The sequence below is a fragment of the Mobula birostris genome, chromosome 4 (genome assembly GCF_030028105.1).
Source record: "Mobula birostris isolate sMobBir1 chromosome 4, sMobBir1.hap1, whole genome shotgun sequence".
Lineage (NCBI taxonomy): Eukaryota > Metazoa > Chordata > Chondrichthyes > Myliobatiformes > Myliobatidae > Mobula > Mobula birostris.
In genome coordinates this window covers 142480445-142498712 of record NC_092373.1, presented here as the reverse complement: position 1 = coordinate 142498712, position 18268 = coordinate 142480445, and the positions used below count along the sequence as shown (strand labels likewise).

The 18268-nt window shown below is 41.8% G+C and overlaps 1 protein-coding gene across 1 annotated transcript in view; it reads right to left on the bottom strand.

The window, feature by feature from the left end:
- The window catches only part of LOC140196631 (ADP/ATP translocase 4-like), a 35676-nt gene extending 17784 nt beyond the window's left edge, over positions 1 to 17892 (bottom strand). Inside the window, exons 1-3 of the mRNA XM_072256146.1 lie at positions 16816 to 17892; positions 8830 to 8957; positions 6943 to 7060 (exon numbers count right to left, since the gene is read on the bottom strand). Coding sequence (XP_072112247.1) covers positions 6943 to 7060; positions 8830 to 8957; positions 16816 to 17035 — 466 coding nt within the window. The 5' untranslated portion in view covers positions 17036 to 17892. The remainder of the gene's footprint in view (positions 1 to 6942; positions 7061 to 8829; positions 8958 to 16815) is intronic.
- Between the last annotated feature and the right edge of the window lie 376 nt (positions 17893 to 18268).

Sequence of the window (18268 nt, the reverse complement as noted above, 5' to 3'; positions counted from 1 at the left end):
ACTGATGCAATCAATTATTTTGTGTGTTATATCGGTAATTAATTTACATCTCTTTGTAGAGATCAGTTTTCACTTTGACACGAAGGAGTCTTTTTCAGTTGATCAGTGTAAAAAAAAACCAAACTAAATTCACTGTGATCCAATGTTGTAAGACAATAAAACATGAAAACTTCCGGGGCAGGGGTGGGTGGGTGAACTATATTTATAGGCACTGTATCTCTCAGACGCTACTCTTACAGCCTAAAAAAAGACATCTCTGATTACTTCCTTGTATCTCTCACCAATATTACACTTCAACCATCTTCCAATTTTCCTTCAACATGACACTGCTAAATGCCACACTCGACCCATTTTCCACTGTACTGGTTAGACCATGGCCTTTCTTTCATGAAAATTAATTGGAGCTGCTTTGCTTAACTTCCTTTTGACTTCCCCTTTTGATGTTCTTAACTTTACAAAATAGCATAGGAGGGACCCATGCTTGCCATGAAGATTCTTATAGCTCTTCATAGAACAATCCTGTTATTTCCAATCCCTCTTCCCTTGTGGCTCTGCAAATTATTTTTTCCACAAGAACCTAAACAATTCCTTTCTAAAAGTCATAAATATTCCAACAAAGTCCTCTTTTGCAAAATTATTTTGGGTCATTGTCTAAAAAGAGAAATTTCATGGTATCGAGCATACAACTAGTTTTCCTTTCTGTCAAAGGGCAAATCTGATTGGTCCATGAATGTCATTTAAGTCTTTACTGCCTAAAACACCTACTGCTGTAAGTTTATCCTGAACACTAAAAAAAATTCCTGCTTTAATTTCTCAACCACTATCATCTTCCTGAAGATTTTTCACTTTCCCCTTTCAAATGGGACTTAATGACTTCTTTGACACTATGATTAAGACAGTGTGCTTCTTTGAGCCATTTCCTTCCCAAGTGAGCAATATGTTAATCCTTAGCCTGAACCGCTGTTCTGCAGTTTCACTTCTATCTGTTGTCACTAATCCACTTTCACTACATTGCTGATCAGGCATTCTTCCTCCTTTTGCAAATGGTGTCACTCATATTTTTAAAGCCACTATATCATTACTCATTAAAACTTTTAGCTTTTACTTTTTGTCTTTGCATATTAGTAGCATACACTGAAACGGCTTTCCAAATCTATACAATATGACCTGCAACTCCTTGGTTGAATCTCTGCACTCAGGTTTCTAGGTCAACGAAGATACAGACACTTGAGATATTTACCACTTTGCTGTACTGGTTCAGGAGATTCACAAAGTAAATATGCAGATAATGTAAGGTAAAGTGATTATGAACATGTAGTATGTTCGCTTTTAACAGCAAAAGATTTGGAGTACAACTGTGGAAATCCTGCTGAGACATTGTGCAAAATTCTGGCAGGATTTCTTTTGGAGTAAAATGTGCAGTGTATGTCTCCATATGAACGAAAGGTATACTTGCCTTGAAGTCAGACAAACCACATTGATTCCTGAAATGAATGTCTTATGATGAAAGATGAATAAAACTGGCCTGGGTTGGGTCCGGTGTAATAATATTCCAACGACTTGAATATATATTGTTCAAAGAGGTTACATGAGTGGTACTGGTGCTTTGTACAAATAACGTTTCAATTTGATGAAATCACAGATGCATAGATGACAGCATTATGAATATATAGACCAGACTATGAATGGGAAGAAAACAAAGTGTCGTTTGGTATTTCTTGTACCGTAAATTCCGGTGTATAAGCAGACCTGGAGTATAAGCTGACCCCCCCCCCCCCATTTTCAAGGTTAAAAAAGTGACTTTTTCATGTTACCTTTGTATAAGCCAACCCCTTTTGTAGAGGTTTTTGACTTAACTAGAAAAGATCACAAGTTCTCACATGCCAGGACTCAGCTTTGCCGGATCTGGAACCTGGAAATTTTGTGAACCAGTACCTGCTACGAAAATAGGCCTACATATTATAGAGCGTTATAAGCGAATTCTTAATAAATAAATCAGGGAGGGAAGTTTTGGATTAGCTTCCCAATGGTAAAGAATCCTCTGAAATGTAACCCACTGAAACCATTTAGCGCCCATCGTAATCTCGGTAAAACATAACACGGGGTAGCAGGATCAGTACGTGTACTCAGTATTGAGTTTACGACCACCACGTACAAAAGATTAAAACGAATGTGATATGATGCTGGCTTCAAGCTGAAGGTTGTTGATTTTGCTAAAGGAACGAATAATTCTGCAGCTGCTAAGAAATTTAGTGTAAACGAGAAACAAGTGAGAGTGGAGAAAGGCAGAGGACACGCTGAGGGAAATGCCAAAGACAAAATATGCAAACTGCCGGAAAACATGCCAGTGGCCAGAACTGGAAGAAAACGTTTTAGAGTGGGTGAATCACCAGCGATCGTCTGGATACATTGTTACCAGAGAAGTAGTTCGAGTTCAAGCGTTGAAATGGGCCGAAAAACACTGTGAGGTCAGTGAAAATTTCAACGCTACGCGAAGTTGGTGCACCTGATTTATGAATAGACATGATCTTTTGTTGAGACAAAAAACAAAGATTGCTCAGAAGTTGCCGAGCGACCTTGAGAATAAAATTACAGCCTTCCGATCGTTTGTAATCAAGCATCGAAAGGCACATTCTTACCCACTCTCACTGATTGGTAACCTGGATGAGACACCAATGTTCTTTGATTTTGCTGGCAACCGCACTGTCAATCAGAAGGGGGAGAAAACAGTCCTTGTCAAAAGAACTGGACACGAGAAGCAACATTTTACTGTCGTGTTAACGTGTGTGGCTGATGGGACCAAACTACCACCGATGGTGATTTTTAAGAGGAAAACATTCCCAAAGAAAGAAAAATTCCCGCAGGGTGTTGTTTATGTTCAAGAACGCGGCTGGATGGATGAAGCGGGTTGCTTGAAGTGGGTTAAAGAGGTGTGGCATCGACGTCCCAAAGGTTTCAGGAAGGAAACATTGCTACTTGTCTGGGACATGTTCAAAGCGCACTTGTCAGGTGAGTCAGAAGCTGCATTGAAAGCTGAAAATACGGACATTACAGTCATCCCCGGTGGTTTGACGTCCGTGCTCCAGCCACTAGATGTGAGTTTAAACAAACCATTCAAAGAATTCATGTGTCGACAGTGGAACGAATGGATGATGTCTGGAAATCAGTCATTCACTCCAGCGAGAAATATGAGGGCCGCATCTCTAGCTACAGTTTGCGAGCAGGTAGTGCAACCGTGGGAAGAAATGAAGGCCGAGTGCATTGTGAAGGCCTTCAAAAAGTGCAGCATCAGCAATGCTTTGGATGGCACTGAAGATCATTTGCTTTGGGAAGAAGACGATGGAGATTTGGCAGCCAGTAAAGCTGCAAATGACGATGTTGAAGCAGAAATTGACAATCCTTACAATGATACGGTGACAGCCGAAGAATGGGACGTGATTTTCAGAGAGTCAGATAATGAATAGTGTGAGAGTTTCAAGCTCTGACTGTTTAACGACAACAGCGTGTACAAGTAAATTGAGAAACAATGTGTTTTGTAGATAGCAACACACATAAAAGTTGCTGGTGAATGCAGCAGGCCAGGCAGCATCTCTAGGAAGAGGTGGTTGACGTTTCGGGCTGAGACCCTTCATCAGGACTAACTGAAGGAAGAGCCAGTAAGAGATTTGAAAGTGGGAGGGGGTGGGGGGACGATCCGAAATGATAGGAGAAGACAGGAGGGGGAGGGATGGAGCCAAGAGCTGGACAGCTGATTGGCAAAAGGGAAATGAGAGGATCATGAGACAGGAGGCCTAGAGAGAAAGAAAAGGGGCGGGGGGGAACTCTGAGGATGGGCAAGGGGTATAGTGAGAGGGACAGAGGGAGAAAAAGAATGTGTGTATATAAATAAATAACAGATGGGGTATGGGGGGAGGTGGGGCATTAGCTGAAGTTTGAGAAGTCAATGTTCATACCATCAGGTTGGAGGCTACCCAGACGGAATATAAGGTGTTGTTTCTCCAACCTGAGTGTGGCTTCATCTTGACAGTAGAGGAGGCTGTGGATAGACATATCAGAATAGGAAGGGGCCTTGGAATTAAAATGTACGGCCACTGGGAGATCCTGCTTTCTCTGGCGGACAGAGCATAGGTGTTCAGCAAAATGACCTCCCAGTCTGCGTCATAAGCGTTTGTACTTTCTTTTGTATTTGACTCAAAAACAACCAATAAACACGACCTGTCTTCCGTGTATTCGTTTTTCCAAAGTTGGCACCCTCTGTATAAACTGACTACCAAATTTTACGACAAAATTTAGGGCCAAATTCTCAGCTTATACACTGGAATTTACGGTACCTATTTTTATGAATACATTTTAAATTTTGAAAGAAAAAAAGCCAGTCTTTATTCACCAGAGTTTTTTAAAGAGGTGATTTCATGGTAGTACACAGGATTCCAAGTGATTGATAAGGTTAATGCTGAGAACCTGTCAGCTCTTAATGGAACTTCTAAAACTATGGGATAGAGTCTCAGGCTAAGTGAGACGGAGCTTATGACAGAGCTAAGCAGAAAATACTTTACTCATAAATATACAGAATATTTCTGATAATCTCTACCACAAGAGGGCTGTAGCTACTCAGCTGTAGGGTGCACACAAAGCTGAGAATTTGATCTTCGGACTGGAAATCAAAATGTAAGGATTGGGCTGATAAACAGACAATATGTGGCAGAACAGCGACACAAATGCTGCCTTGTGTATGAACAAAGTTGGGTACAATCAGACCTGTGGGGTGTTGCCTTTATAAACACTGCATGTCCTCCTTAAGAGCATGTGTGGCTGTTGGGTTTCCCAGTTTTATCCTGTATCTCAAAGATATGCCTCTAGGTTATCCGGTTTTATATGTTAACACAAAATAACCTGCAGATGCTGTTGTGAAAGGAACACTCACAATGCGCTGGAGGAACTCAGCAGGTCAGTCAGCATCAGTTGAAAAGATTAGTTGACGTTTCGGGCCGAAACCCTTCATCAGCACTGAAGGAAGAACTTAGGGGAGGGTTTGAAGAATGCTGGTAGTTGAAAAAAACAGTAATTTTAAAGACAAAGGGGTGGGAGAGGGGAAGCAGAGAGGTGATTGGCAGCAGAACAATGCGAAGTAGTAGAAGGAGGTGGAACTATGAGGGAGGTGATGTGAAATAGGGATAGAGGAAGGGAGGGGGAGGGAATTACCGGAAGTTGGAGGATTCTATGTTCATACCAAGGGGCTGGAGACTACCTAGACAGTATATGAGGTGTTGCTCCTAGCCCACTGACTCTCATAACTACCTCGACTATACCTCTTCCCACCCTGCCACATGCAAAAATGCCATTCCTTACTCCCAGTTCCTCCGTCTCCGTCTCACCTGCTCCCAGGATGAGGCTATCCGTTCCAGGACATCTCAAATGTCCTCTTTCTTTAAGGATCGTGGTTTCCCTTCTACAGTGATCAATGATGCCCTCACCCGCATCTCCTCCATTTCCCGCACTTCGGCCCTCACCCCATCTTCCCGCCACCACAACAGGGACAGAGTTCCCCTTGTCCTCACCTACCACCCCACCAGCCTCCAGATCCAGCACATTATCCTCTACAACTTCCACCACTTCAACAGGAACCCACCACTAAACACATCTTTCCCTCTCCACCCCTCTCTGCTTTCCGCGGGATCGATCCCTCCGCGACTCACTTATCTGCACGTCCATCCCCACAGATCTCCCACCCGGCACTTATCCCTGTAAGCGTAAGTGCTACACTTGTCCCTACACCTCCTCTCTTGCCACCATTCAGGGCCCCAAACAGTCCTTCCAGGTGAGGCAACACTTAACTTGCGAATCTGTTGGGGTCATCTATTGCATCTGGTGCGGCCTCCTCTACTTCAGTGAAACCCGACGCAGATTGGGGGACCGCTTTGTCGAGCACCTCCACTCCGTCCGCCACAACAGACAGAAACTCCTGGTAGCCACCCACTTCAACTCTGCTTCCCATTCCCATTCAGATATGTCCATACATGGCCTCCTCTACTGCCATGATGAAGCTTAACTCAGGTTGGAGGAGCAACACCTCATATACCGTCTAGGTAGTCTCCAGCCCCTTAGTATGAACATAGAATTCTCCAACTTCCGGTAATTCCCTCCCCCTCCCTTCCTCTATCCCTATTTCACATCACCTCCCTCATAGTTCCACCTCCTTCTACTACTTCACATTGTTCTCCTGCCAATCACCTCCCTGCTTCCCCTCCCCCACCCCTTTGTCTTTAAAATTACTGTTTTTTTCAACTACCAGCATTCTTCAAACCCTCCTCAAAGCTCTTCCTTCAGTGCTGACGAAGGGTTTCGGCCCGAAACGTCGACTAATCTTTTCAACTGATGCTGACTGACCTGCTGAGTTCCTCCAGTGCATTGTGAGTGGTTTTATATGTTACCAGTTAACGTGAGTTAATGCCAAAAGAACAAAAGGAAAGTTTATGGGCATGTAAAATAGTTTAAGTTTCATGGCTACTACAAGGAGAAGGAAACAGGACTTAAGAGATTTGTTCTGCTGGAAGATCACACAGACCTGATGAAGTAAGCTTGAGTGGCTGTATGACATATCCCTGGTTCTCCTTAGTTTTTGTTGTAATTACAGTCTCTATTATTATGAATGTGGTAAATTTCTGTTAATCTCCTAAATCTGATATGGTTGAGCCACTTACCCAATGCAAATCAATGGGAATGTTTTATTTAAATCAAAGCATTGACTCTGTTGCTCTTGGCTAAATGTAATTGTTATCTCCTGAATATCTTTTCTGACAACCACCACATACTCTTAAGTTTTAATCATTTCAATTCCTCCTCAATAGCCCTCTCTTCAACCCAAAGTGCTCAGTCGTTTAGCACTTTTTTTTGTGGTTTGAGTACCGACTGTATGATCTGAGGTAATTTTCTTCATACTACCTTTGCCAATGTCAGCTGCCAAGCGTGTTCGTGCAAAATCCAGTGGATATACAAAACAGAGGGATGTAGCGCCCGCAGCTCCTCCAGATGCTAAGTTTGCTAAGAACCATTTTTCAAACTGAAATGAAACAAAAACTCATCCTTAAAATTTTTCATTCAACGTAAATACTTTAACTTACATTTACACTAAGATTTAATTTCAACTGTCAAGGCTTTTAACATAATGTTTCTAATTTATATCCATTCAACTTTTGGACAACTTATTTGTGTTCCCTTGCAAGTTTTACTAAAACCTCACTTTTCCAGACTGTTAAATACATGGTTTAAAATTATATATAATTAATTAACTGCTGCACTATTTATTGGCAATAATTGGTACTAAAAGCGCTCATATAGTAGGAATTCTACTTAAGGAAATAAAAGTTCATTCCATCAAAATTGAATTTCCAGGCTCATATCTACAAAAACACAAGACAGCACATATCTACAAAAACACAAGACAGCAAGAAAAACTAATGTTTTACCTCTCAATAAAGTTAACAGATATTCACAAACACTTAATGACTTAACATTTATCTATTTAAATGCAGCGAATGTGGAACTTGTGCAGATATATACATATATACATATATGCACAACAACCTCTCACTCAATGTCAGCAAGACCAAGGAGCTGACTATTGACTTCAGGAGGAGGAAACTGTTGGTCCATGACCCACACCTCATCGGGGGATCGGGGTGGAGAGGTTCCTTGGTGTTATCATTTTGGAGGACTAGTCCTGGGCCCAGCAAGCAAGTGTAATTATATAGAAAGCACAGCAGCACCTCTATGTCCTTAGGAGTTCACAAAGATTCAGCATGGCATCTAAATCTTTGACAAACTTCTACAGATGTGTGGTGGTGTGTAGATTGACTGGTTGCATCATGGCCTGTATGGTAATACCAATGCCCTTGAACAGAAAATCCCATAAAAAGTAGTGGATACAACCCAGTCCATCACGGTAAAGCCCACCCCACCACTGACCACATCTACACAGAGCATTGTTGCAAGTAAACAGCATCCATCATCAAGGACCCCCACCACGCAGGTCATGCTCTCTTCTCGCTGCTGCCATCAGGAAGAAAGTACAGGAGCCTCATGACCCACACAACCAGGTTCAAGAACAGTTATTACCCTGCAACCATTAGGCTCTTGACCTGAGGGGTTAACTTCACCTGCCCCATCAGTGAACTGTTCCACAACCAATGGACTCACTTTCAAGAACTCTTCGTCTCATGTTCTGATATTTATTGCTTATTTATGAATTATCATTTTTTGTATCTGTACAGTTTGTCATCTCTTGCAGATTGGTTGGTTGTCTGTTCTGTTGGGTGTGGTCTTTCACTGACTCTATTGTTTCTCTTGGATTTACTGTGTATGCCTGACTGAAGGAGGACAAATCTCAGAGTTGTATTCTGTATACATACATTGATAATTAATGTACTTTGAATCTTTGCCTGCAAAATAAAATCTCAGTGTTATATGTGGTGAAATATATGTACTTTGGTAATAAATTTACTTTGAACATTGGCTTTTCAAAGAAGCAACACCAAACTTACTTAGTGGTAGGGGGCACCATTTTAATTGTTCCACTGCTGGACCTTTTATGGTCTAACTGCAGAATAGAACTTAGCCTTGTCAAGATTCCTCAGGTTGTGACTTAGTACTCATGTAAGGTACACTGCAACAATTTTTCCATGAATTAAACTTCCTTTATGATAATGGACATGAACAAAGTATGTTAAATTCTTCCCTTATCCATGTACCTGTTATTCTATTACTTCAACGAAGACAGGAATTAAAGGAAAATAGTATCCCATTTTTTTACCAGTAATGTCTATATTATACCTGTTTTTCTTTGTCAATTCCTCCCATAAATAATTGCTTGTATTTATCTTTGAAGGCAAAATTCAGAGCCTGAGTTGGGAAATATCGAATCACATTTGCCAAGTTGCCACGCCAAAAACTCAGAAATCCTGAAAAGACAGAACTTGTATAAGAAGTGTTTTCAAGTGTTTAAAATAAAACTCTAAAATTGACTTGCAAATAGTAAAATCAAATAATAAAGACCCATGGTTTAATTAGCACTCTTGTCTATGAATGGAAGTCTTATCAAAAAACTGTAGGCCAGCATTCCAAATGCAGTTTGTCTGAATTCTAGACTAATTAGAAGTCTTGTCTTTTACATAAAACATCTGCTTTATCAAAAAGATGTTGAAGTTCGGCAGTACGGAAAGCGAATGCTATGTTGGCATTCATTTCAAGAGGAATAGTGTATAAGAGTAAGGAGGTGTTGATGAGGCTCTATGGGGCATTAGTGAGACCTCGTTTGGAATACTGTGTGCAGTTTTGGGCCCCCTATCTTAGAAAGGATGTACTGATGTTGGAGCGAGTTCAGAGAAGATTTACGAGGATGATACCTGGAATGCAGGGGCTAACATATAAGGAGCGTTTGTCAGCTCTTGGACTGTATTCATTAGAGTATAGAAGAATGAGAGGGGATCTTATAGAAACATTTCGAATGTTGAAAGGGTTGGACAGAGTAGATGTGGAAAGGTTGTTTCCCTTGGTGGGTGAGTCCAGGACACGAGGCCATAGTCTTAGAATTAGAGGGTACCCAGTTAAAACAGAGATGAGGAGAAATTTTCTTAGCCAGAGGGTCGTGGATTTGTGGAATTCGTTGCCACATACAGCTGTGGAGGCCCGATCATTGAGGGTGTTTAAGGAGGAGATTGACAAGTATCTAATTAGTCAGGGTATCAAGGGATAGGGGGAAAAAGCCGGAAATTGGAACTAGATGGGTGAATAGTTTAGCTCATGGAGGAGCTGCGGAGCAGACTCGATGGGCCGAATGGCCTACTTCTGCTCCTTTGTCTTGTGATCTTGTGAAGTTATCATACTGGCAAGTACTTAATAATTAATACAAAGTGATTTGTGAAAGTTTGTGATGTTCAAGTAGACTGCAATATTCCTGCATCACCACAATTCAAAAGCGTTTCATTACTGCAAAATGTTTTGGGACAATCAACGAGAAACACAAAGGGCTTCATATGAATGCAAGTCCCTGGAAATGGACTAAGTGATGACAACAATAAGCATTCTCATAAATCCACTCAGAAGAAACAAGCTACAGAGTTTTGTATTCCATTTATTGAGGGTGTTAGCCTTAACAGATATATAAACTGCTGAATTTAACAGCTTTATCAATATTATTACATGGTTAACAGACACTCAGGATCTCTGTTAAATTAGTCAATGATCTACAACTGTCTGAGTACAATCAATTTTAGTACTGATTTGTCTTAAGTTTGTATGTACAGTGGGATGTAAATAATTGTCCAGATTTGTTATCACAGTTTTAGGAATAATTTACATTAATATAATTCAACCTGCAGTATGAGGGGGAAGCAAGTTGATTAGAAGGGGACACTAAGAGGGGTAAAAATAGAACAGCAATAGCTGGAGTTTCTGGGAGTAATTTAGCACAGAGGATCCATTCATTCTAATGAAGTACATTTATTATCAAAGTATGTATGCAATATAACACTCTGAGATTTGTCTTCCCCACAGACAGCCTCGAAGCAAAGAGAACAATGGAACACCTACAAAGAAAAGCAGTGAACCCCCCCCCCCCCCACCATGCAAAATAAAAATCATGCAACTGGCAATGAAAAGCAAAAGAACACACTATAAAACAGAAAATTGAAAGAGTTCACGCATAATTCATTTCAGCTCAGTATCTGTCATTTGCAGGCTGCCCTGATTCAAAGCCGGCCAAAACAGCAATAAAATAAAAGGAGAAGCCAGTTACACATCATAACGTGAACTAGAGTCCAATCACAAACCGTGTTGATTAAACCTTGGCCAAGAACTCCAACACCAACCTCCAACAGCACTGGGAAAGAGATGAGATTTTCCTTCAGGAGCAGCAAGCTGAACATCCTCTTGCCTTCTGCACTTGCCTCGATGATTTCAATCTTCCACGGCATCTTAATTGGCAAGAAATGGAGTCAATTATGGGCTCACGCCCTGTCTCCAGACTTCTCAGCCCTCAGGCTGCACACTTTGTTCGAAGCCTCTTGGAATACCCTCAGAGACTGTGAAGTGCCAGATTGTACAATCAGCCCGATAGCACACCACCAAAATGTAGATCAGAGGCTTCAACAGTGGTAGAACTACACACATTTGAAAGGAAAGGGAGTGAAAGAAGTAGTTTCGTGAATTGTCTGGAGGATGTCACGTTGTTTGCTGCAGCCATCTTCTTCCAGTCATATAATATAGCAAAAATTAATGAGATGCTGGAGGACTGGGAAACCTTTAAATGCCAACAGAAGGCAACTAAAAGGCAGTAGGAGAGAAAAGATGAACTATGAAGGTAAGCTAGTCAATAATATAAAGAAGATACAAAATGTTTTTAAAAATTATATAAAGAGTAAATGAAAGGTGAGAGTGGATATCAGACCACTGGAAAATAATGGAAATGTAGTAATGGGGGACAAAGAAAAGAGTACAAACTCAGTAAGTATTTTGCATCTGTCCTCACTATGGAAGACACCAGTAACATACCAAGAATGTGAGTGTCACGGGGCAGAAGCGAGCGTAGTCACTAAAACTAAAGAGAAAGCTCTTGGGAAGCTGAAAATTCTGAAGGTGGCTAAATCACCTGGACCAGATGGAATAACCCAAGTGTTCTGAATGAGTTAGCTGAAAAGATTGTAGTCATTAGGAGAAATCTTTCAAGAATCATTAGGATCTGAAGGACTGGAAAATTGTAAGTATCATTCCATTCTTTAAGAGGAAAAAGATAGGAAATGAGAGGTCAGTCAGTGACTGTCAAGATGTTAGGGTCCATTACTAAGTACGAAGTTTTGTTGTACTTGGAAATACATTACAAAATAAGCCAAAGTCAGCATGGTTTACATAAGCTTTACCTATCTGTTGAAAATTTTTGAGGAAATAAAAGTCAGTGGCTATGTTTACTTGGATTTTGACAAAGTTCCACATCGGAGGCTGCTAAACGAGACATAAACCCATGGTATACTGACATAGATAGAAGATTGGCTGACTGGCAGAATGCAAAGATTAGGACTTAAGGCGGCTTCTTCTGCATGGCTTCCAGTGACTAGTGGTATTCCACAGGGGTCAGTGTTGGGTCCCCTACTTGTCATATTCATCTGGATGATGGAATTGATGGCTTTGTGGCCAAGTTGTCAAGTCTCAGGATGATATGAAGAGAGGAGGAGGAACAGGTAGTGTTGATGAAGCAGAGAGCCTGCAGGAGGACTTGGACAGTCTTGGAGAATGGACAAAGAAATGGCAGATGGAACGCAGTGTAGTGAAGTGTATGGTCATGCACTTTGGTAGAAGGAACTCAAGTCAACTGGCGTTTATAGGACTCCCTGTGAATGCGGAGCAGCATGGTGGAAACTCACATCAAGGAGCACAACAGGTGTATCTGTTTGCATTACCCAGAGAAATCCATGGTCGCAGAACACTGTATTTGCAATGGCCATAAGATTAACTTTGATGACACAAAACTACTGTGCCACGCCAATGGCTTACAGGACCACCTGGTAAAGGAAGCCATTGAAATAAAATTAGAGGAAAAGAGTTTTAACAAAGATGAAGGTCTCTCTCAAAGTAAGAACTGGAATTCGATTTTAAATAAGGTGGGAGAGGGGAAACCTGATTGAATGAGGACTAACCAATTAGGAGGGAGAGACTATGGAGGTATAAATACCACCAGATTAGACATGCCCAATAATCATCCCCGATGAAGATGGTAGAGTTTGTCATTGAAACGTCAGTTATAATTGATACTTGATCCCGGCTGGAAGCCCAAGAAAAGTTTATTCATCAAATACGCTAGGAAAGAATTGGATTCTTTTTCATGATTTATCCTATGTGAAAATTCCACAAATTTCACAATCTTCAATTGCAAGGCTGAGAAAAAAGCACTGTTAGGTTTCTCTGTTCAACAGCACAATGTATGAGTTTGAGACCTTCTACTTCACTGACCCATTACATAGTCTTACAGCTCCCACCATTTAGCTTAGCAGCTGTGATTTCATCTGTAAGGCCTTATGCCATAAGCCATAAACACAAGAGATTCTGCAGATGCTGGAAATCCAGAATAACATATACAAAATGCTGGAGGAACTCAACAGGCCAGGCAGTATTATTGGAAATGAATAAACAGTCAACATTTCTGATGGTGGTCTCGGCCTGAAACATCAACTGTTTATTCATTTCCATAGATGGCTGCCTGACCTGCTGAGTTCCTCCAGCATTTTGTATGTGCCACAATACAAGCATAATTTTTTCAGCTACAATGGAGTGTAGCTAATTATAGAATGAATGCTACAATAAAGAGAGCAGTATTAAAGTGATTCCAAGGGTCTGTGTTATAGTAGTGAATATCAGTGCTTATAGATTTGTTCTCTGTAAATATTGTTAGGGCCACACCTGACAAGTTTACACCACTAAAGTTCAAATACGGTTGAGGAACTTAGTCTGTGTATCTGAAATTTCTTAAACTAGAAAGTACTTTGAACAATGCAGCATTACCCAGGGCATCTGTGCTAACTATAACGCTAAATTAAATCAAACCCATCTACTTACACATGATCCATATCCTTCTATTTCCTGAATGTTCATGTCCCTGTCTAAATGCCCCTTAAATGCCACTGTTGTGTCTGCTTCCATCACAATTACTTGTGACTCTCCTGTAGTTTGAAATTCAAAGTAAATTTATTATCAAAGTACACATATGTCACCACATACAGTACTGCACAAAAGTATTAGGCATCCTAGATTTTTAAATATTAATTTGTTTTAGATGTTCGTTTTTGTCTTCTTCATGTGTGTCAGTAGAAGAGAAAAAAATAGATTTCTAAACATTCGTTTTCCAAAAATATAGCTTAGAGAAAATTTTGTATTTTGTTAAAGAAAATAACATACTAAGTTACAGATTGCTTTTCAAATAAAAACGTTGATTACTTTGTAGGTCCGGTACATGATTAAACAAAGATAACAAAAAGGTGTTAATGATCAATGATGTAATGAGTTGACTGAACTAAACTGATTAACTGAAACAGAAACAGAGGTAAAAGGAATCAAACCGAGCAAAGGATAACCAAACTAAAAGCTGAGGATGTGGCAGATTTAAGTTTAACCTTCAAATCATCAATTCTTACACCATGGCAAGAGTGAGCATAGTAACAAGACATGAGGCTGTCATCCTGCATCAGCAAGGTTTTGCAATAGACAGGAATTTCAAGATGTCCAAACTCTTCTGAAGAAGCACAAAGAAACAGGTAAAGTTGAGGACCAGAAACACAGTTGTCAGCCACAGGAACTAAGTGCAGTAGGTGAATGATACATCAATCTGATATCCCTTCTAAATTGGAAGAAGTCCAGCACTACTATCAGCTCTGAACTCACAGAAACCACTAGAACCCAAGTACACCATCAACAGTCCAGAGAAGTATAGTGAGAAGTGATCTTCATGGAAGAGTTGCTGTCAAAAAGCCATTCCTCCAAACTAGAAACAAAGCCGAGAGACTCACCTATGCACAAAAACACAAGGCTATTCTTACAAAACTGCTTCAGCTCTGGGATGTTTGTGGGCTTCCTTACATTAATTACTTGCTTCAGTTCCTTCCACAATGTTTCTCTAGGATTGAGGTCAGGACTTTGACTCAGCCATTCCAAAACACAAATTTTCTTCTTTTTAAACCATTCTGTTGTTGATTTACTCGTCTTTTGGATCACTGTCTTGTTGCATTATCCAACTTCTATTAAGCTTCAGGTGATGGACTGCAACCCTGACATTCTCCTGTAAAATGTCTTGATACAATTTTGAATTCATTGTTCCCTCAATGCTGTCCAGGCCCTGAGGAAGAAAAGCAACCCCAAACCATGATGCTCCTTTCACCGTGCTTCACAGTTGGGATGAGGTTTTGGTGTTGGTGCACAGTGCCCTTTTTCCTCCAAACATAGCTTTTCGGCAGAAATGCACATTGCTCAACTTTTGTGTCATCTGTCCACAGAACATTGTCCTAGAAGCGTTGTAGAACACCCAGGTGGTCTTTTGCAAACTTGACATGTGCAGCAATGTTTTTTTTGCTGGACAGCAGTTGTTTCCTCCATGGCATCCTTCCATGAACACCATTCTTGTTCAGTGTTTTTCTTATAGTGGACACATGAACAAAGACTTTAGCAAGGTCTACAGATTTCTTCAAGTTTTTTGCTGTTATCCTTGTTATTACCAAAGATCACTTGGTGTGATCTTTGCGGGATGCCCACTCTTAGGGAGAGTAGCAACAGTACTGATTTTCCTCCATTTGGACACAATTTCTCTTACTGTGGACTTATGAACACTCAGGTCTTTAGAAAGGCACTTGTAGCCTTTTTCAGCTTCATGCATCTCTACAATTCTTCTAAAAGTTGTTTTGATGAGGCAAAGCACCTTTACAACCCACACCTCCAATCTCATCTCATTGATTGGAACACCTGACTCCAAATAGCTTTTGTAGAAGGCATTACCCCAGAGGTTCACCTACTTTTTCCAACAAATACATGGAATATTGGATCATTTTTCTCAATAAATAAATGAACAAGTGTAATATTTTTTTCCGTTATTTAATTGGGTTCTCTTTATCTAGTTTTAGGACTTGTGTGAAGATCTGATCACATTTTCACATCCGATCACACGGATCATATTTATGCAGAAATAGAGAAAATTTTACAGGGTTCACAGTGCTATTGGACAGGGAATTCCAGGATTCAGATCCAGCAACATGGAAGGACAGCTCCCAGTCTGATGTTGAGGGGAACTGGCAGGTAGTTGTGTTCCCATGTCCCTTCTGTTTCCTTGTGGTAGCAGTAACAAATTTGAGAGGTCCCCCTCAAGAGGTAAGATAAGTACCTACAATGCATTCTGTAGATGGCACCTGGTGTTGCTATTATGCACTCACACATTCGGCTACATCAAAATGCATTTTCCTAGTTTGTACTAATACTCAGTTGGGCTATTTAATCTATAAATATCTCCACTACTTAATTTTGCCATCTACACTACATAGTCATACTTTAGTCATACATAATCATAGTCATAGTCATACAGTGTCACTATCCTTTGCACTGTATTTCAGCATGTTGAATCAGGTATGATTTGCCCTTTACAAGACCATCATTACCTCTCAATTAACAACTGAAATCTGTGATGAATTTCAGTCACTACATTCTTAATTAGACTCAAGTAACTTCTTGATAACATCTCAGTCATGTATACCCAACAGAGCTAAATTTAAGACTTGATACGATTTGAAATTTTGGACTGACTCATTTATATAGACTTAAAATGTGGAAGACGTGTCAATTTGAAAAATAAAACCCCTAAGTCATTTTAACAAATTTATCTTTCCTTTTTAATCAAATTTCTGTCTGCGACAAAATTTCAACACCGAATACTTGGCCTGTATCTCAAATAAGGGGCCCTCAGAAGAAAAACCAGCCTGTACTATAAAAGGTGTTCTGGTAGGAGGGGGTGAGTGTGTGAACCCAAGCTCAGGCACTGGACCAGCGCAGCTGCCAAAAAGCGGCCATGTGCGCAGTCAGGCCCTCACACAACATGGATCCTAGGTGGGCTTGGTATTCTCGAACATTCCTCAGCTCGAATGGAAGGGATATTCCATTACGTTAAGCGCTTCAAACGAAGGCAGGCAAAGTGTAATCTCGTTAAAAGCCTCGAAAAGAATGCGTACACCCGTCACTTGGCCCTAATGGTTGTTAGTTTAGCGATGAATTGGGCTTGCGTTCTCCTGCGCTTACCCTGCTCCTTAGGTATCCGGACGACGCAGTCAGAAATGCCTTTGTACTGTTCCTCGACGGCGATCTGTTTGCTTGATGCCTGTACCTGCAGCAGTAACTTTACCCGTTCGATCGGCGCCACCGCGGTTTTGGAAATCGCAGCGGCAATGCCTCCAGCTAGCAGGTCTTTGATAAAAGAAGTAACGTCAAAAATATTAGACCCAGAAGGCATCGCTAACATCGAAGACCGATCGAGATAAAGGGCAGAGAGTCTGATTCGAAGCACGAACCCAGCGGTTGTAACCGACGAGAGAAGCTCCGAGCACGTTCTGTTTGGGAGGGAAGCAGCGATGAGTTTGCTTTGCGCGCAGCGCTTTGTGACGTGGAGTGAGCGTCTGTGTGTCCTGCTGAAGGCAATGTCCGTCTACTGTTTGTATAGAGAGCGGGAAGGACCTGGAGTGAGCGTCTGTGTGTCCTGCTGAAGGCAATGTCCGCCTCCTGTTTGTACAGAGAGCGGGAAGGACCTGGAGTGAGCGTCTGTGTGTCCTGCTGAAGGCAATGTCCGCCTCCTGTTTGTACACACAGCGGGAAGGATCTGGAGTGAGCGTCCGTGTGTCCTGCTGAAGGCAATGTCCGCCTTCTGTTTGTACAGACAGCGGGAAGGGTCTGGAGTGAGCGTCCGTGTGTCCTGCTGAAGGCAATGTCCGTCTACTGTTTGTACAGAGAGCGGGAAGGGTCTGCATGAGCGTCCGTGTGTCCTGCGAAGGCAATGTCCTCCTTCTGTTTGTACAGAGAGCGGGAAGGGTCTGGATGAGCGTCTGTGTGTCCTGCTGAAGGCAATGTCCGTCTACTGTTTGTACAGAGAGCGGGAAGCATCCGGAGTGAGCGTACGTGTGTCCTGCTGAAGGCAATGTCCGCCTTCTGTTTGTACAGAGAGCGGGAAGGATCTGGAGTGAGCGTCCGTGTGTCCTGCTGAAGGCAATGTCCGCCTCCTGTTTGTACACACAGCGGGAAGGATCTGGAGTGAGCGTCCGTGTGTCCTGCTGAAGGCAATGTCCGCCTCCTGTTTGTACACACAGCGGGAAGGATCTGGATGAGCGTCCGTGTGTCCTGCTGAAGGCAATGTCCGCCTCCTGTTTGTACACACAGCGGGAAGCATCCGGAGTGAGCGTACGTGTGTCCTGCTGAAGGCAATGTCCGCCTTCTGTTTGTACAGAGAGCGGGAAGGATCTGGAGTGAGCGTCCGTGTGTCCTGCTGAAGGCAATGTCCGCCTCCTGTTTGTACACACAGCGGGAAGGATCTGGAGTGAGCGTCTGTGTGTCCTGCGAAGGCAATGTCCGCCTCCTGTTTGTACAGAGAGCGGGAAGGATCTGGAGTGAGCGTCTGTTTGTCCTGCTGAAGGCAATGTCCGCCTACTGTTTGTACAGAGAGCGGGAAGGATCTGGAGTGAGCGTCCGTGTGTCCTGCTGAAGG